The sequence below is a fragment of the Cervus elaphus genome, chromosome 5 (assembly GCF_910594005.1).
Source record: "Cervus elaphus chromosome 5, mCerEla1.1, whole genome shotgun sequence".
NCBI classification, from domain to species: Eukaryota; Metazoa; Chordata; class Mammalia; order Artiodactyla; family Cervidae; genus Cervus; species Cervus elaphus.
In genome coordinates, this window is record NC_057819.1 from 97,198,292 (window position 1) to 97,216,671 (window position 18,380).

General features: G+C 56.3%; 1 protein-coding gene across 3 annotated transcripts in view; it reads right to left on the minus strand.

Annotated features, from left to right (window-relative positions):
* Positions 1-2,051: 2,051 nt before the first annotated feature.
* Positions 2,052-18,380, minus strand: part of ATP2A3 (ATPase sarcoplasmic/endoplasmic reticulum Ca2+ transporting 3) — a 34,510-nt gene continuing 18,181 nt past the window's right edge. Inside the window, exons 12-22 of one of the 3 annotated variants that reach the window (XM_043903421.1) lie at positions 18,020-18,145; positions 16,379-16,597; positions 15,877-16,212; positions 14,047-14,267; positions 12,877-13,079; positions 12,196-12,281; positions 7,564-7,697; positions 7,014-7,131; positions 6,372-6,489; positions 6,029-6,119; positions 2,052-3,469 (exon numbers count right to left, since the gene is read on the minus strand). In XM_043903421.1, coding sequence (XP_043759356.1) covers positions 3,406-3,469; positions 6,029-6,119; positions 6,372-6,489; positions 7,014-7,131; positions 7,564-7,697; positions 12,196-12,281; positions 12,877-13,079; positions 14,047-14,267; positions 15,877-16,212; positions 16,379-16,597; positions 18,020-18,145 — 1,716 coding nt within the window. In that variant the 3' untranslated portion in view covers positions 2,052-3,405. The remainder of the gene's footprint in view (positions 3,470-6,028; positions 6,120-6,371; positions 6,490-7,013; positions 7,132-7,563; positions 7,698-12,195; positions 12,282-12,876; positions 13,080-14,046; positions 14,268-15,876; positions 16,213-16,378; positions 16,598-18,019; positions 18,146-18,380) is intronic. The other 2 variants (XM_043903419.1, XM_043903420.1) reach the window with 2 other exon arrangements.

Sequence of the window (18,380 nt, forward strand, 5' to 3'; positions counted from 1 at the left end):
CCAGACGCTCCTCTGTCCATGGGATTTTCTAGGCAAGAATACTGGAGGGGATTGCCACGCCCTCCTCCAGGGGATCTTCCCGATGGGGATGGAACCCAGGTTTCCTACATTGCAGGTGGATTCTTTACTGTCTGAGCTACCTTACATGCAATCACACATACCCATTTTAGTCACAGTTTGATGAATTTTGACAAATGCCTGCAACGCACCACCCCCTGCAGTCCATCACTCTTGTACCTTCCTCCTGCCCCTTTGCTGTCAATCTTCCCCGGCTCCCAGTCCAGCTCCGTGGCTCTGTTACTAGATTTGTTTTGCCTTTTCTAGAATTTCACAGAGCTGGAGTAGCTCAGTATGGGCTGTTTTGGTTCTGATTTCTTTTCCTCAGCACCAGGGTTTTCAGCATCATGCATTCTGTTGCAGAGATGGGCGTGCTGATTTTTATTGCTGGGAGGAGTGGGTGTTGCCGTTCCACTGCCTGGACACACCACAGTTTGTTTATCCTTCCCCGTCGATGGATGTCTGGGTTGTTTTAGTTTGGGGCCACGGTGAATACAGCTGCTGTGGACCCTTGGATTCAGGTCTTTGTGTGGACACGTCTTCATTTTCTGTGTTTGCTCTTCCACTTCTCCCAGCACAGCCCCAGTGGGCCTCCCTCCCAGATGTGGTGTGTAGTGGGTGTGGGGGCACAGAAGCACAAAATCCTGGCCTCTGGAGGGAGCAGGGGGAAGCAACGGGTATTTTGGTGGCTGCCATCCCTGATGCAGAGTGAAGGATGCCGGGGCTTTCCCCGGAATTCCCTCCTGGGCCCGCGCCCGTGAGGTAGGAAACCTCTGTTTACCTTGGCCGCCCCGTCTTGGCCCATCAGGCTCCATGCCGTGTGCTGGACAAGGCCGGACTTGGGCAGGCCTGAGGGGCGGGGGCAGAGGCACAGCAGGCTTGGCCACGCGCCCCAGAGGCTGCCAGGAGCCCTGAGCCCGCCTGTGTCCTGAGCAGACCCCCAGGCCCATCATAGGGCCACTCACTGCCTGTCTGTCAAGATGAGGGCCAATTAGATGATCAGGCCAGACAGAGCCCTGCCTGGCCCACCACATAGAGCTGGTTGAGGACGCCCGAGATGAGGTGTATGTAAAGGCTCTGTGATCTGAGATGGACCATGTACAAGGGGGAAACCTGTTCATTCCCAGATCCTGCTGCAAGCTGTATGTCAAACCCTGTCCCCTGGATAAAACCTGGCATCTCCTAAAGCTGGGTACTGCCTGCTCTGGTCATGGCCAGCTTCCTGGATGCCCCATTCGTGCTTTGCACAGGGCCCTCTTACTCGGAGAAGAACTGCATGCGTGGTTTCTTGCTCTGTGGCCACTGCTAAGAAATTCTTGGAGACTTTCCTGGTAGTCCAGTGGTTAAGACTTCGCCTTCCAATGAGCGAGGTGTGGGTTCGATCCCTGGTCGGGGAGCTAAGATCCACATGCCTCAGGGCCATAAAACCAAAAAGTGCAAAACAGAAGCAATATGTGGCAAACTCAATGAAGACTTTAGATATGGCCCACATCAAAAAAAGAAAGAAAAGAAGCTCCTCATCTTTGAACAAGAGGCTCCACATTTTCACTCTGCAGTGAAGCCCACTGGTTATGGAGCTGGACCCACCTCTGGCCCTGTGGGCAGGGCCCAAGTCCCCATCCCAGGGCAGTGAGCCCTCCTTTCAAAGGAGAAAACGAGGGAGGCAGGGAACCCTGGCTCTTTCCTTCCCAGAGCCCCCGGTCCCGGAGGGCAGGGCCGTCTGGGCGAGTCAGTTCATGGCAAGCAGCCTCATGAGGCCCCTGGACAGCGTGAACCTCAGGAAGTCTTGGGGGGGATGCATTCGGGTGGGGCTGGTAAGGACCAGAGACAGACAGTACCTGCGGGAGAGTCAGGACCCATGGAACAGCTGGGGCTGGGGTGACCTCTGTGGGGAACAAGGGACCCCTGATATTCAGGCTCCAGGCCCAGTCCTGCTTCCCATGGACCCCTCCTGGCCTTTCCTCCCCAGGAAACACAATGATGACCCTCACGGATCCAGACACCCGGCCTTTATTTCTGTAGCAGACTGCAGGTCAGCAGGTGGGTACAGGCCCCTGCCCCCCGGCACCGCCCTCCTCCCCTACAAAGACAGGGAGACTCGGTTCTCTCACTTTCAAGAGAAGGGAGGGCAAAGGCTAGGGGGAGAGGCCACTGAATGTTGAGCCCATTTGTCTGTAAGGCAGGCCGAGGGGGCTTTTGATTCTGGGGACCAGGACAGGATGTGGGTCTTGATTTACATATAAAATCATCACTCTGTACACTCTCGAGGAGGGGCGAGGACGCAGTCATTGCTCACTGCTTCTTCTGTATCAAGCTAATCTTTGCCGGAGGGGCAAAAAATGAGTGGAGAGAAACATGTGTGTCCCTCGAACGCTCTCTTCCCTCCAGGGAGGTGATGCAGGTGCACGTGGGTCCCTCCAGCAAGGACAGAGGGAGGGAATGTGCCCTTGATAACCAGCCATTCTTAGCTATGACACCTGTCTAAGGTGTCTTAGACAGACACCCTTTTGGCTCATGGGTGTGCGGGGCTGGGGGTGGGGGCAGGGGCAAAGACTAAGGCCAAGGACCACCCGGCCATGCAGAGTTGGAGATGGCGGAGCCCTGGGCTGGGTGGCAGGGCACAGTGTTCAGCGATCCCAAGGAGGTCTCGGGTCTCAGGCGGCAGGAACACAGAAGGCAACTCCATCCTCTGCTTGGTAGGGCAGGCAACGCAGAGATGGCATGTTTCGTTTGCTCGGAACAGAGAACCCTGAGTCTGGAGCTGAGGCGGGCAGGCTGGCCATTTCCCAGGAAAGGGGGATCCCTGCCCAGCCCCCCTCCCCCACCGTGCCCTCTCTGTGAGTCTTCAGCTCCCTGCATGGATAAACAGAAACAGGCTCAAGCCCTCGTGAGTCGGTTCCGAGGAAGCGGAGTGGAATGGAAGGGGCTGTCTGTCCTCGTGTGCACGGCTGGGTCCGGATGTCCCCTCTTCACCCTGGGGCCGACCAGGCCCCAGACCAGGCACTCACTAACTGTGAGATCAGAGTGGTTCCCAGAACTCCATCAGTGTAGACACGCCTGCAGGTCGCTAAGGGCATGCCCCGCCTCCAAGCAGGGAAGTGCTGGGAGCGTGAGTGTGTGTGCTTGAGGATCTGGGGAGGAGGGCTCCGGGCCAGCTCCAGCCTCCGGGCAGGCCCCTCGCAGGCTGCAGATCCTGGACTAGAGCCCAGAGACCTGAATCACAGAGCCCCCAGGCAGGCGGGAGTGGGAACGGAGACCCCAGGCCAGGCCTGGCGGTGAGCCCGGTGAGCAAGCAGGCGAGTGTGCAGGCGGGTGGGGGTGGGGGCGGAGGTGAACGCTTGGGCACCGTCACTCTGAGGTACACGCTGGGGACTCCACTCTGCTCCCCGCACTCACTTCTGGTCCTTGTCTTCTAGAAGAAAACCCGAGAGCGTGTGAAGATGTACGTTTGGGAGCACACATCCAGGCTGGCTCCTTTGGGCCCGTTCCGGCCTCCTCTTCTCCCGGGAGAGCCCCACTCTCCCACAGCATCTCTCGGTCAGCCCCCAGCCCTGCTACATCCCTCTGGACATCCCCGGGGCTTCCTTCACCCCAGGTATTCCATCAACACCCCCAGAGCATCTGATGCACCTTCTCCTCTTGGTTTCCACTTTGGTGAACCACCAACCACCAGGATGAGGTCCGGGAACCAAGGCCACCCTGACGTCTCGCCCATCTCTCGTCCTCTGCTGACTCAAGGCCTCTCACCAACACCCTCTTGCCCCTGGCATCATGCTACAGACCCAGCCCACTGCGCCCTTCCATGGCTCCCTAACAGCCATCAGAATAAACCCTAGGCCCACCTCGCATCTTGAACCCTCCCAGATCGGTCCACACTCAATCTCATCAGGCCTCCCGGCCCCCTCAGCGAAGCCCACAGGCCTCCACCTGACAGCTGCTCAGCTGCACCTGGGCAGAGCCAGGAAGTGGGGCAAGAGGACACCCCACAACCCCCCGGGGCTGACCCAGCAACCCCAATAGTCCTCTGCAGGACACACTCCTTGTAAATCGTGGGGAAGTCATGAGCATCAGTCTTCTGCAAAACTTCCCTAAAAGGCCGCCAGGCTGGCTTGGGAACATAACAGGGTCTCCCGTCTCATCCCCGCCCTGGCTGCCTTTAGGAGACCCAAGGGACTGCGGCCACACGGGGCAGAGCTGTCTGGGTGCCAGCAGGCACACTCCACCCCATCTCTCTGAAGTGGGCACAGATGCCCAGCCTGCAGCCCCACGCCACTCCTGACAGCAGAGCATCACACTCACAAGCCAAGCCTCACCAGGACCACAGTCAACATCTCAGGTTTTTGGTGGAGGTGGAGGCATTGCCTGGGACCAGCTCACCCTGGGCCTCAGTGTCTCCCCTCCCAGACCAGCTCTACAGGCCCCAGCAGCCTCCCTACCTCTAGCCTCGTCTCCCATCTGCCCTCCATGGTGATCCCAGTTCTTCCTATGCCTCCACCCTTCTGTGGCTTCCACTTCCCTGAGGACAATGTCCAGGGTCCTTACCTTGATATTCGAGGCCCCTGTCCCACTCTGGCCTCACCCCTGTACCCTGCACTCTGAGCCCCAGCCCCACTAAAGAGCCCAGCTCCTTTTCCGCCAAGTTCAATCCTCCCCTTTCAAACCTTTGCTCAAACCCCACCTCTTCTATAAACCACCCCAACCCTGGCCTGGCGGGGACTGCTCCCTCCCCTGTCCCGTCCTGCTGGAGGCCTGCAGGGAGGCCTCCCCTCCCCAACCTGGGCCGAATCCTCCATCATCCAGCAACCAGCCCTGGAACAGTGCCGGAAACAGAGGCTTCTCCCCTTGGCTGAGAAATGTCCTCACTTGGGAGTTTTCTCGAGAAAATGTGTGGACCCTCTTGCCCAAAGAAAGCTCTTGAAGACATGAAGCTGTCTGAGCTGCCCGCACCCCCAGGAGGCCTGACTGTGGAGGTGAGTGTGGCCAAGGTCAAGCCTTCTGGGTGGACCACCCCCAACTCCGCGCTCCAGTCAGAGTTGGGGGTCCCGAAGATAGAGTTTTAGATGACAGAGCCAGTACCCTCTTCACTTCCCCTGGAGCGTCCAGCATGCTCAGTCGCTTCAGTTGTGTCTGACTCTTTGCGACCCTATGGACTATAGCCCGCCAGGCCCCTTGGTCCATGGGATTCTCGAGCGTCCAGAGGGTGGGCCAGAAAGAACCCCGCAGCAGGCACAATGCTGCGTCCGGCTCCCCTGCCCGCACCCGTGGGTTTGAGCCTCACTTTGGCTCCCACTCCCACCAGCTCCACTGTCCCCCTTGGCTGAGCCCCCCTTTCCCCCCACCATGTCTGGTCACCCTGTGGACAGACTTGGGGTGGGCCAGCTTCCCCAGGGAGTGCAAGCTGACTTGTTTTGGCTTTTTCAATAAGACAAAATATTTGCAGTGCCCAGGAGGGCGGGCCAGCATGGGAGATGGAGGCCGATTGATTGCCTTGGCCCCTGTGGAATGCCAGACCAGTGATCTATTTATAGCCCTTCCCCACCCCCTGCATCCCCTCCCTGGGCCCGGGTACATTCCTGCCAGAGGTGGCCCTTAAGGACCCACCCAGCTGCTCCACCGCAGGCCTCGGTCATCTCTGGGCCTAACATGGGCCAGCAGCCTGGCCACAGACCCAAGGCCTTGGCTCCAAGTCCCAGGAAGAGGGAGTTTCTCACCCCGGCTTCCTCCCTCTCTGGGCAGTTCAGAGAGTAAGAACGATCCCGCCTCCCTGCCCTCAGGAGGTTCAGAGATGCCTGCTCTCTGGGCCCCTGGCAGAGGTGGGCAGAGACGGACAGCATGCCCTGGCCCGCCCCTCCACACACTGGCCCCCACCCTGCCCTTCTGCCCTCTGTGCCCGAGATTATACAGACCCAGAGGTGGGAACTCAGAAAATGCCCCTTTCACCCACCCACAAGGTGATGCCAAGGAGGCCGACCCAGTGTGGTCTGGGGTCCCAGAGGAGGCAGTCAGCGGCTGCCCAGTCTGTGTCTGGGAGGCCGTCCTGAGAGTGCCTGCGTTGCGACAGGCTCAGCTCAGAGAAGTCAGAGGGGAAGACCCAGAGGAGGGCACAGCAGGCTGGACTGGGCACGGCTGGCAGCAAGCGAAGAGAGCGAAGTGGTCCGGTCCTGAGCGGTGCTCCTGTCGGCCACCCTCTGAGCCCAGGGCCCCGGCCCCGGCAGCGCAAGACCCTGCTGACACCCACTGCAGACTGGGGGCGGAGGCAGGTGGGGAGGTGGGCTGGAGGCGAGCCGGTGGGGGGGTCTGGGGCCTCCACTCACCGTCCACGTGCTTCCGGGAGAGGTACTTGAAAGCCTCGTCGAGCAGGATGACAGGCAGCGATATCTGGAGCACCGCCACCCACTGGCGCCCGTTCAGTGGGGTCACTTGGAAGATGAGCTGGGATGGGGGCGTCTCGGTTAAAGGAAGGAGTGCCCAGAGCCCCCCAGATCCACCGCTTCACATCCCCCCGGCTACAGTGGACTCTTCACGAGCCCGTCTAAGATGTCCCCGTCCCGCCTCCAGATCTGTGTCCACGTGGTCTCCTCTCCTCCCCGGCCCTCACCCGCAGGACCAAGTCCTGTCCCGGTGGGAAGTGGGAGGGATTCTGCATCGGGAAAGCGCATCGTCTCCTCCTGCCCCAGCCTTGGGGGACCTCTTTTTTTTTTTTTTCTATTTTTTCCTTCCCCTCCACCTGTTCTGTTCCCCAAGTCTGGGGCGGGGATGTCCTGAAGTGGGGGACACATCTGGCTGGGCAGGATCCAGGTCCCTGCGGTCACTGAGCACCATCAGACCTCTCCCCCATTACAGCCCCCAGCAGTCTCCACCACAAAGAGGCCCTGGAAAGACCCAGCCTCAGAGGAGAATTAGGGCCCTGTGACCCAGGAGCTGGAGGAGGGGAGCAGGGCTGGGCAGCGACTCACAGGCAGGGGCGGCACAAGCAGAATGAGGAAGTGCAGGGCCATGGACATGGCCACGGCCGCCAGCAGCCAGGGGTTCAGCCAGGGTGGCATCCGCAGCAGTGACTGGTTCTCCGAGACGCTGTTGAGGGCACACGGGGCACTCACCTCAGACCAGGATGTGGGCAGGCCCCGCTCTGGTCCCCCACCCATCCCCCAAGTGAGGTGCAGGGAGGAGCTGGTCTGTTTTAGCGTTGTCCTTCAAAATCCGGAGTGCTTCTGGGAATGCACCCAGAAGTGGTGTGTGGCTATTGCCCACTCAGCCCCCAGGGGCCAGTCCTGGGGCTCGGACCCCCTTTCTCTGACCCTCAGACCTAATCCTGGCCCTTCTATTTCCTCAGACATCAACCATGTCTCCCTTGATCCTCTGGATCCCAATTCTAGCCCCCACTGGCTCTCAGAATCCTCCTCTGGACCCTTCTGACCCTCAAACTGTAATTATGGACACCTCCAATGCCACTCCTGGGCCCCTACTGACCCTCAGCCCCCGCTCCAGGCCCCTCTGCCAGCGCACCTGTTCAGGGCATTGCACATCTCAATGGTCACCAGCACAGACAAAGCCATGGTCGTGGGGAAGCGTGACTCAAAGACCTCGCAGTCAATGCCGTCAAAGAGCGGGTTGTCCTCGGAGCACTTCAGGAAGTTCCTCTGGGGGCGCCCAGGTGAGATGGGGTGCAGGCAGAAAGAAGAGTGGTCAGAGGCGGGACCAGGGCATGGGAAGAGGGAAGCCTCCCTTCCCCCGCTCACCCTCAGCTCACATCTGGGGACACAGTACAGCCAGTGCTGCTGTGGAGAGGACCCAGGGAGGGGTGCTCGCTCACCCAGGATGGGGACCGAGGCTGCACTGTGCCAGGGAGAAGGGCAAGATGTTCTGGGGTGGGGCTGTGGTCAGAAAAGGGGAGAGCAGCTGGTATTAGGCTGGGGAGGATGGCAGGGGGCCCTGGACTCAGAGGGTGAGGGCCTGAGTATCAGAGGTGCAGGGGTTGGGGGAGGCAGTGATTAACTGAAGTCACCAAATAAGTTGGGCTTCCCCAGTGGCTCAGAGAGTAAAGAATCTGCCTGCAATGCAGGAGACCCGGGTTCGATTCCTGGGTTGGGAAGATCCCCTGGAGAAGGAAATGACAACCTACTCCAGTATTCTTGCCTGGAAAACCCCATGGACAGAGAAGCCTGGCGGGCTACAGTCCATGGGGTCGCAAAGAGTTGGACACGACTGAGTGACTAACACCAAATAAGTAAATGCATATGAAAATCGATCAGCAGAATTATACTTGAATAGAATCCACCTTTGGCTGATAGAAGGTGAGGCTGTGAGCGTGCGTGCTAAGTCGATTCAGTCATGTCCAACTCTTTGCGACGTGACTCTGTGGACTGTAGGAGCCAGGCTCCTCTGTCCATGGGGTTTTCCAGGCAAGGATACTGGAATGGGTTGCCATGCCCTCCTTCAGGGTATCTTCCTGACCCAGGGATCAAACGCAAGTCTCATGTCTGCTATATTGGCAGGCAGGTTCTTGATCACGAGTGCCACCTCGGAAGCCCAGAAGATGAGGCTACTGGGGCCCTAGTCATGATTATTAAATAAGATTCCATTCACACCTTATTAAATAAGATTCCATTCACACCTCTCTTCATTTCTGCCACTGAAATCGAGCTCTACCAGACCTGCCCTTCGCTCATAACAAGGCCTAACACATGCATGGTCAGGTGCAAGCTTGCTACACAGCTTCTCCACAATGAACAAGCAGCTCCCAGGACTCGATAAGGGAGGTGGCGCTTGCCCCTGCGGCCCCAGGGGAGTCGTCTTCCTGCCCATGAACCTTGCTCTCAGAAGCTGCTGTAACAAGATACTGAACTGAGGCCACTCGTGAGAATTCCGTCTCGTTCTCTTCCGCACCATGGGAATTCACATGAACATTCACAACCATTACACAGCTCTGTTCTCCAACATCTGGCCCCTGGAATCTCCTCTGAAACAGTGATCCTTTTAAGATTAAAGTTTAGAAATGGGGGCCACGTGTTGCGAAAATAAGCCTCAAAGAGAAATCTGTAAAATGATCGGCGGCCTGACCTCCTGCCCAGGAAACCCATCCCTCATTCCCCACATGGCATAAAAGTGGATAGAGCGACTTCGTCAGCCCGAAGAGACTGCTGGTTCTTTCCTCTCTCATGCACGATGCAAAATGATAAAAGACCATGGCTTGGCTAGACTTCTCTCTTGACAAAGAGAGGGAGAGTCTTATTTAAATCAACAGAGGGAATTTCTCAAAAAAAAAAAAAAAACAAGCTCCAGTATTTGGGACAAGTGCACAGTTTTATTTGGCACTGATCACAGGGCAGAGAAAATGTCCTAAACTTTGAAACCACCCAAGTGACCAAGAGGACAAATGTTCTTTCGGGCTGTGTCACCACCGTCAGGCCTCACCTCCAGATCTTAACGGTAAGGACTTTGCTCAAACGTGTACACACAAATGCCATGCACACACCTCCCATTTGGGCCCATGTGTGCTTGCATCCCCATGCCCATGCCCAGGGAAGACACTGAGAATAGGATCACATGGAGGTGTTTCAATAGATAAACATCCCAGAACTTCCCTGCTGGCAGAGTGGGTAAGAATCCGCCTGCCAATGAAGGGGGACACAGGTTCAATCCCTGGAAGATTCCAACTGCCACAGAGCAACTAAGTCCTGAACAACTGAATTCCATGTGCCCTAGAGCCTGTGCTCCACAAAAAGAGAAGCCAAGGCAATGAGAAGCCCATGCGTTGCAATGAAGAGTAACCCCTGCTCACCGCAACTAGGGAAAGCCCACACACACCAACAAAGCCCCATCACAGCCATACAAAAACAAAAACACCCTGCCCAGTTCCGACCTTCTGGGTTTCAGCAGTGAGCACCTGCATTGTGCCTGGATCAGGGGCCGCAGTGTGGCCTCCAGCATTGTTCATTAGAAGGTGCTCAGGGGCTGGAACTTCTGCCTCACAGTTTCATCGTGAGCACCCCTCCCCTGGGGGGTGGCAGGCCTGTTTCTTTGGGTGAAGCTACTGTTCTCCCTACTCCTTCCCTTGGCCTCCCTGGCTATTTCCTATTCGCCATTCACCTTCACCTGCGAGCCTCCCTCTGGGTTTCATTAACATTTACATAGCTCTTACCACGTGCCAGGTGTTGGGTTAGGCATGTTATACATACTGACTCGGGTAATCGTCTGGATAGCCCTATGAGGCAGGGTCTATTACCCATTTTATATGGGTGGAGAAATGAACAGAGAGGTTAAGTCGCCTATTCCAAATCACACAGCGTCCTTCCATGGCTCCCTAACAGCCATCAGAATAAACCCTAGGCCCACCTCGCATCTTGAACCCTCCCAGATCGGTCCACACTCAATCATAGAACCAGGGTGTGAACCTGGGCAACTGGGATCCAGGATCTACTCTCTTGCCTTTATTCAGCATTCCTCCAGGAATGCTAGCGAGGCTCCAGGCACCTCTCCTGAAATTCCAACACCTGCAGCTGAGAGTTCTACTTTAGGTCTAACTCTTGACCACCTCCAAGTTCCACAGCCTCCTGCCTTTTCTCCGCGGAAGCACTGCTCACCCTAAAACGTGACCGCCCATTTCCCTGGCTCTCTCCCCCACCAGACGGGACACTCTCTGCAGACACTCTGCCACTCAGTCACCGCCATTGCTCTAGCAATTTGTTCCTGGCCCAGTCAGGCCTAACAGCTGCTTCTTGACCAAGTGGATAAATGAGAAATGGAATGACCTGAGGACAGTTGTGAAGGGGGCCCCAGGGGGACCGAGGACTGACTGGTGGTGGGTATGGGATGTGTGTCTAGCAGGACTCCAAGGGTCTGGCTGGGGTGACCAGGGAGGAGGTGGAACTGAGATGCAGATGGCAGAAGAGGGAATTGTTTGCAAAAAGGCAACTGATTTTGACTGTGGCCTTGGTGAGTGCACTGGGACTGTGGGATATCCCATAGGAGGTATGCAGCTGGCTATATGGGACTGCTCAGAAGGTTGATATGGGGGGAGGTCCCTGGAAATTTGGGGTTCATAGCACAAAGGATGGTGATAGTGATGGGACAGGAGAAAGGCTGTAGCAGGATGGTCAGCACACCCCCACTCTCCACCTGCCGCCCCCAAAGGAGCTGCAGGGGCAGGTGTCTGATCCATCTGCCGAGGGCTGAGGGCCACCAGCCTTTGGGATGGGGTCTGGGCCCAGGCTCTGCACTGCTGCCAGGAGGGGAGACCTGTGTGCTTGAGGGCTGGTGGGAGAAAGAAAGCACCCCCAGCTGCCTCCACCGAGCTGGGAACCCCGGAAAGAGCCCTCACACTGCCCCCGGGGGTGGGAAAGACTGCATTTCCCTGACACACCCAGGACGGGGGCAGGAAGTCAGGGTCCCTCTCTGGAGCTCTTCTGTCTACAGGAAAACAGAAAGGCAAGCACACCAGAGGAAGGAAAGTCTACATCCAGGCAGCTCTCTCCTTTAAACCGGCAACCCATAACTGGCCTGGCCAGAATTGCTGCGAAGTTTCTTTCAAGCAAAGGAGATGCGTTGGCTGCTCAGACAGAGGGACAGACGGACAGACAGCAGTTGAGGTCAGGATGGAGGTGGCGTCTCCTTGCTTGTTTTCAGAGCTAGGCTGAACTAAGCCAGGCCTGTGGTGTGCAACTGCCAGCCAGGGGACTTCAAGAGGTCAATGGGTCCTTTCCCCAAGAGACAGGTTGGCTATAAAAGCCTGGCAGATTCCTTCCCTCCACGATTGATCACTTCAGTCTGACCCTCTGCCAAAAGTTCCACCATTCAGGTGCTCCTATCACTGAGCCCTCAATGTTTGGGAAGTTTCCCAATAAAGGTGAGGCTTCCAGGCAGTGAAGCCCTGAGGCCCCCTGTAACTGAATGAAACGGGGAGTGAGCAGCATCTTCTCTGGCTCGGGGGTTGTGCTGCTGTCTCAAGGCTTCTGGTGGCTTCTGAGCTTGTTTCCTTAAGTGGTGGGTGTCTATAGGTGTGCAGGGGTGGGGAGGGACAGCCACTGGCCACCCGTGGGGTTCTGGATTCCCTCTCTCCTGGAACTCCAACAACAACATGGGCTGCAAGTTCTACCTCTCAGATGACCCCAGTGGGCTCCCTGGCCATCCCTTGCTTACCAGCTGGTAGAAGGTGACCTGCGGTCCCTCGGCATCATACAGGAACCACCAGGTGGCAGCAGCCACTGTGGCCAGGCCGACATACACTGTGGGGAGGGCGGGAAGAAACCGGCTCTAGCGGACGCCTGTGGTTTTCTGGCATCTGTTTCCCTTTCCCAATAATTCGCTGAATCTCTGTCAGGGAACCACTCTCTCCCTTGAGTGCGTAGCACCTACCCTCGGGGTCAGCAGTGGCCCTGATGGGCAGTCAGCATCTGCTCCATCCCTGGCCACAGTGATTGGCAAGGAGATAAGCAGGTGACCCAACATGAGTGGAGAACAGGCCTGAGAATTTTATGCTATTTCTACAGGAGTAATAGGATAAGACTCTTTCTTCTGCTTTATTCGGGATTATAATGGGGCAAGTCCGAGGGCCGGAGCTCTGGCAACCATCCTGCCACCCCAAGGGGCACCTGCTTGAGAATGAAGCTCAGGCAGAGCTAAAATATGCCAATGATAGTCTGAGGGCTGGATCCAGCCATGTCTGAAGCATACCTAGTCTTTTCAGTTACATGAGTCCACATACAGTTTCTCTTAACATAAGCCAGGCTGAGTCCTACTGGTCCGGAGTTTGTAAGTATAACTAATACAAGGGTTTTAGGAAACTCCAGGAATCCCTATGAAAGCTGGGGCCCCACTCACCTCCAATAGCCAGATATCGGAAGAGTAGCCAGCCACTGATGAGGGCCTCTCGAGGGTTTCGGGGCCGTTTCTCCATAATGTCCAGGTCTGGTGGGTTGAAGCCCAGGGCTGTGGCAGGTAGGCCATCGGTCACCAGGTTCACCCAGAGGAGCTGCACAGGGATCAGGGCTTCGGGCAGGCCCAGAATGGCTGTGAGGAAGATGCTGGAACCAGAGTCATGGGCTTGAGCCCCCAGCAAATGGAAGGTCCAGCTGCTACTCACACCCTAGGCCCAGAGTGCCACCCACTGTCTCTGCAGCAGCCCCACCTCCCTTTGCTAGCTCTGATGTGTGCACATGAGTGAGAAGTGGGTGCATACACTCTGTTCACGCTGGGCCTGAACCCCCAGTCCCAGCTCTGGGGCCTGGATAGACCCGCCCTTTAGGCCTCTCCCATTGAGGACAGGGCACAAGTTCTCTTTAAGACACACACACAGACACACACATGTGGACAGTGCGTGCCTGAGCAGATACACATTTGTTCACAGATGTGTGCAAAAAAACCTAGCGCAGGACACACAATCCCACAAAACACAAGCAAACATCGACACGCTTGCCCCGACGTGCACAGAAGCATAATTCTTACACGGCCAGGAAAACGTGCGCTCACCATTCGCCACAGGCATCACTCACATGTGAACCGAAGTGCGTACACGATTACATGCGGGCACAAATCCTCAGTGCTTCTACTCATGCCCAAAGATGAACAGGAAGTCACATGCACACGTGTACACACGCCTCTCACTCAGGCACACACCCTATGTGCACACACACACACACGGACATATTACTGCCCAAAGGTGAGGTGAGTTCTCCCATCTTGCAGGACTCTGAAAGTGGGAAGAAGGTCATGGCTGGAGGGATGCCAGGGGATTTCTCCAGCACCACCCTGGGGACTAAGGTACATCAGGGGTTCTGGAGAATGATGGGGTGTCCCCGTTCCTGCCCACCCTGAGGTGGGACTCTGGAAGGCCCCAGTCTTCCAGGGCAGGACATGAGTCCCGTCATTCCTGCAGCCCCATCCCAGGACCAGGCATTCTTCCTGTCGCCTCATCCCAGACCAGGTATATTCCCTGTCCTGGGGATCCACAGCTGGTCCAGAGGGCTGGGAGGATGGAACACAGGGCCTCACCAGACAACCTCGCCAACGTTGGAGGAGATGAGGTAGCGGATGAATTGCTTCATGTTGCTGTAGATGGCCCGGCCCTCCTCTACTGCAGCCACGATGGAGGCAAAGTTGTCGTCTGAGAGTACCATCTCCGCCGCTGACTTGGCCACGGCCGTGCCAGAGCCCATGGCAATGCCGATCTCTGCTTTCTTCAGGGCTGGGGCATCATTCACTCCGTCTCCTGTCTGAGGGCCAGGTTAGGGGGGTTCACGCCTGAGAAACTTCCCTGCCACCCGCTTGACTCCCCTCCACTCAGCCTGTCGCCAAGTTTAGGGCTTGTCCCTGGGGAAGCAGACAGCTGAACGGAACCAATGGTGAGGTCATGAGCCTAGAAACTGATCTGGGGCTGAGGCTAAGGACAGGGCAGGAAGTGCGGACAAGGACGAAATTGAGAAGAAGGTCAAGTTTAAGGTCAGAGAAGATGGTGAGGTGAGGACGGGAAGAAGGCGAGTCACACTGAGGGCAAGGATGAAATCAAGGTGGGATGTGGGGTAGAAAATGAAACTGAGGTGAAGGACAAAGTTAAGGTCAAGTCAGGAATGAGGTGAAGGTCATGGCCCAGATCAAGGGTCAGTGAGGGGTTGTAGTTAAGGTGAAGGTTGGAGCCAAGGTGAAAGACAGGGTCAAGAATGGACTCATGTTCAAGATAAAAAAACTAGATTAAGGGAGAGATAAGTCAAGTCTATGGTTCCTCTCAGGAATGATGTCATGGCAGAAGTTAGAGTTGATGTCAAGGTCAAGATTGAAGGCCAGATCAAAATTGAGGCCCACATAAAGTAATAGATTGGGGGGGGGGGTCAACGTCAGGGATCAGATCAGGGTCCAGGTCAAGACTGGAACCCGTATCAAGGTTGAATTGAGTAAAGGATCAGTTCAAGATGTTTAAGGTTGAGATCAGGGACCAAGTCAGTGTGAAAGTCAAAAATAAGGGCCAAGAACAAGTTTACAGTTGTAGTCAAGTCAAGATTGGTGCCCAGATCATTATCAGGTCAAGACTGAGCCATATATAAGGATTGAGGTCAATGTAAAGGACTGGGACAGGCTGGAGGTCAAGATTATAAACTGAGGTCAAGACAGGGGGGAGTGAGATCAAGGTTAAGAATAAGATCAGTGTTGATGAAAAGGTCAGCAATCAAGAATGAGACAGAACAAAAACTGAGACCAAACCAAGTGTTCATCCAGAGGTGAAGGGGTGAAGAGACTGGTATTACACAGTGTAATGCCACTGAAAAAGAAGCGAAAAAGCATGGTACTGAATCCCTCAGCAACATGGATAAACCGCAAAGCAAAAAAGCCAGACACAAACAGCAAATGCTGTATGATCCCACTCATGTGAAAATCCACGAGAGGCAAAATAATCCAAGATGAAAAAAAAAAAATCAGAGCAGAGATTGCGAGTTGTGGCTGGGGGCCGGATGGAGAGGGTTCATAAAGGGACCTCATGGGTTGATGGTAAAGTTCCCTCTCCTGTGCAAGGGCAAAGTGTACTGATGTCTACAACTGAGTCTGAAGCATTAAGAAAAGATGGATTAAAGATGGGTAGACAGGTATGTGATAAAGCAAATAAACCTATACTATTTATAGACTCTAGATGGCAGATATTTACAGGCATTCACTATAAAAATCATTTCAATTTCTCTCTGGGCTTGAAGTTTTTTGAAATAAGATGTTGGGAAAAATAAGAATGAAGCAGAGGCAGGGGTTGGCCAGTTGCTCTTTCTAAGCCCTGTGGTCAGTGCTTCCCACCATATCCCAGCCCGTCACCTCCTCCAGGCTCCCAGCTTGTGGCCTCACCATGGCAGTGATCTCATTAAAGGACTGCAGGTTCTCCACAATGCGGGACTTGTGGGCGGGCTCCACCCGGGCAAAGCAGCGGGCCGTGCGGCAGGAGTGGCGCTGCTGCTCGGGGCTGAGGTCATCGAATTCGCGGCCCGTGTAGGCCTTGCCCCCCACGTCCTCTGTGTCCTCGAAGATGCCAAGCCGGCGGCAGATGGCCACGGCTGTGGCTTTGTTGTCCCCTGTGATCATGACCACACGGATGCCTGCCTGGTGGCAGCGTGCGATGCAGGCAGCCACCTCGGGCCTCGGAGGGTCCAGCATGCCCACGCAGCCCACGAAGGTCAGGTCCGTCTGTAGGGAGGGGGGAGATGCCAGCGGGGCCTGGACCCATCCTCAACCTGCCATCTGCCCAGCGCCGCAGGCGGACACATGGGCCTGGGGCCCCAACACCCACCTCCTACTGCACACCCACCTCGTGCTGCAGGTGGACACACAGCCCTGGGGTCCCAGCACCCACCTCGTACTGCACAAACTTGCTGCAGTCATCCAGTTGCATGTCCTCCTTCCTCGGGGGCATGTCGCGGGTGGCCAGTGCCAAGCAGCGCAGCGTGTCCAAACCTGAGCCCCAATCCTTGACCGTGGCCAGGATCTGCTCCCTGGAGGTGGTGTCCAGGGGTACTGTGCGGCTCCCCACACGGACCGAGCTGCAGCGCTCAATCACACTCTCAGGAGCCCCCTGCAGCAGCGGGACAGGGGAGGAGACAACTGGGTCAGTCGGGAACCCTCCCCTCCCTCCTGCTTAACTGTGAGTTGAGGCCTAAATCACAGGTAAGTAAGGTCACCCAAGGAGACACACAATAAGGGACACGACAGAATCCATCTTTAAGAAGGTTGGAGAGGAACCTCTCTCACAGTGAGAGAGGCCAGAGGGTAGGGGGCGCTCACATAGAGTGTGATGCCATGTGAAGCCCCCAGCAGAACATCCCCCCACCCCGGCAATTAGCTTGAAGCTGAGAAGGCCTGACACAGCATTTTGAAGGACGGGGTGGGAATGGCACCCTTCTGCAGACCCCACTGCCTTGCCAGGCTGGTGCTCCCATGATTCCAATTCTGTAGGGTGCTCTGCATCGGGAAGTGGGCTGAGCCCTGCTCGGGGACCGGAAACAGAGCCCGGCTGAGGGTGTGGGGGATGTGGCTCTGGCGGGTGGTCGTGGGGTGCCACGCTTCTCACTGGCCTTGGGGTCTCACCCTGGACCTCGTCCCAGGCCTGGAAAGAACCTCTGAATCCTCCATCAGTGCCTCCACCCTCTCCCCAAAAGGTGTCCCAAACACTAGGGGGTTTTGTTTGTTTTTTGTGGCCAAGTCACAGGGCATGTGGGATCCTAGCTCCTCGACCAGGAATGGAACCTGAACCTCCTGCAGTGAAAGTGCAGAGTCTCAACCACTGGAATGTCACGGAAGTCCCTTGATATATATACATACATGCATGCATACACACACACACACACACATATACATATATATATATATATATGGTCAAACACTAGGTATTTTAAGAAGCCCAAACTCCCAATACAGAAGCTTTTTGTTTTAAAAAAGGTTAAAATCCCCCACTGCAGGTTTTAAAGCAGATTTTAAAGATTTTGCTTTAATCTGACTCCTACTTCAGATTCAATATCAGTGACAGGAAGGACTATGGACAAGAGTCTGGATGGAGCTGGTTCCTTTTCTCCTTAGGACTGTTTCCAAGACACAAAGCACCAAGTCTGGACACCAACCACTTCAACAGTCCCCATCAGGAGCAAAAGGGCTCCTGACACAGTCCAGCCTGACCCACTATTCAGACGGGGACCCAAGGCCCACGTGGCAGCACGGTGACCCCGAGGTCATGTGGCAAGGCAGTGCCTCTCAGATCAGACCTGGGACCACAGGCAGGCCTCAGCATCTGGCCCGGGTTGTACCTGCCCCACACCTGGGCCCCCTTCCCAGTTCCCCGTGGCAGGCTGACCACCCTCATTCTGGAGTTATCCCTTTGCCGAGGGTCTCCCACCTCCCCCAGTGTCCCGTGACTGCAGGCTCTGGCTCGTCAGAGGACTGGAGAGCAGGCCCCCGGGGACCCCAGGTGTGCAGAGGCCCCAGGCCGGTCGGGCAGGCCCACCTTCACAAACATTTTGCTGCCCTGGGCCGCCAGGCCAGGGCGGGTGGGCGTGCAGTACACTGACATGGACTTCCGGTCTCGGGAGAACTCCAGGGTGAACTCCTTCTGCATCAGCTGCTTGATGACCTGCGGGGCCCGGGCGGGTCAAGGCTTGAGGGGCAGGGCCAGGGATTCTGGCTGCTTCCTCACCAGCTGCTCGGCCCCGTGAAGAGCCTCTTGCTCCCTGCACGGTGGTGAATCTATCCTCCTCTAACCCTGACATTCAAGGCCTCCGTCTCCCTCTCCAGCCCCAGAAATGCCCCAGAGTTGCCATTTCCTGACCAGGCTGGGTAATTTCTGACTCCAAGTCCTTGCCCACACT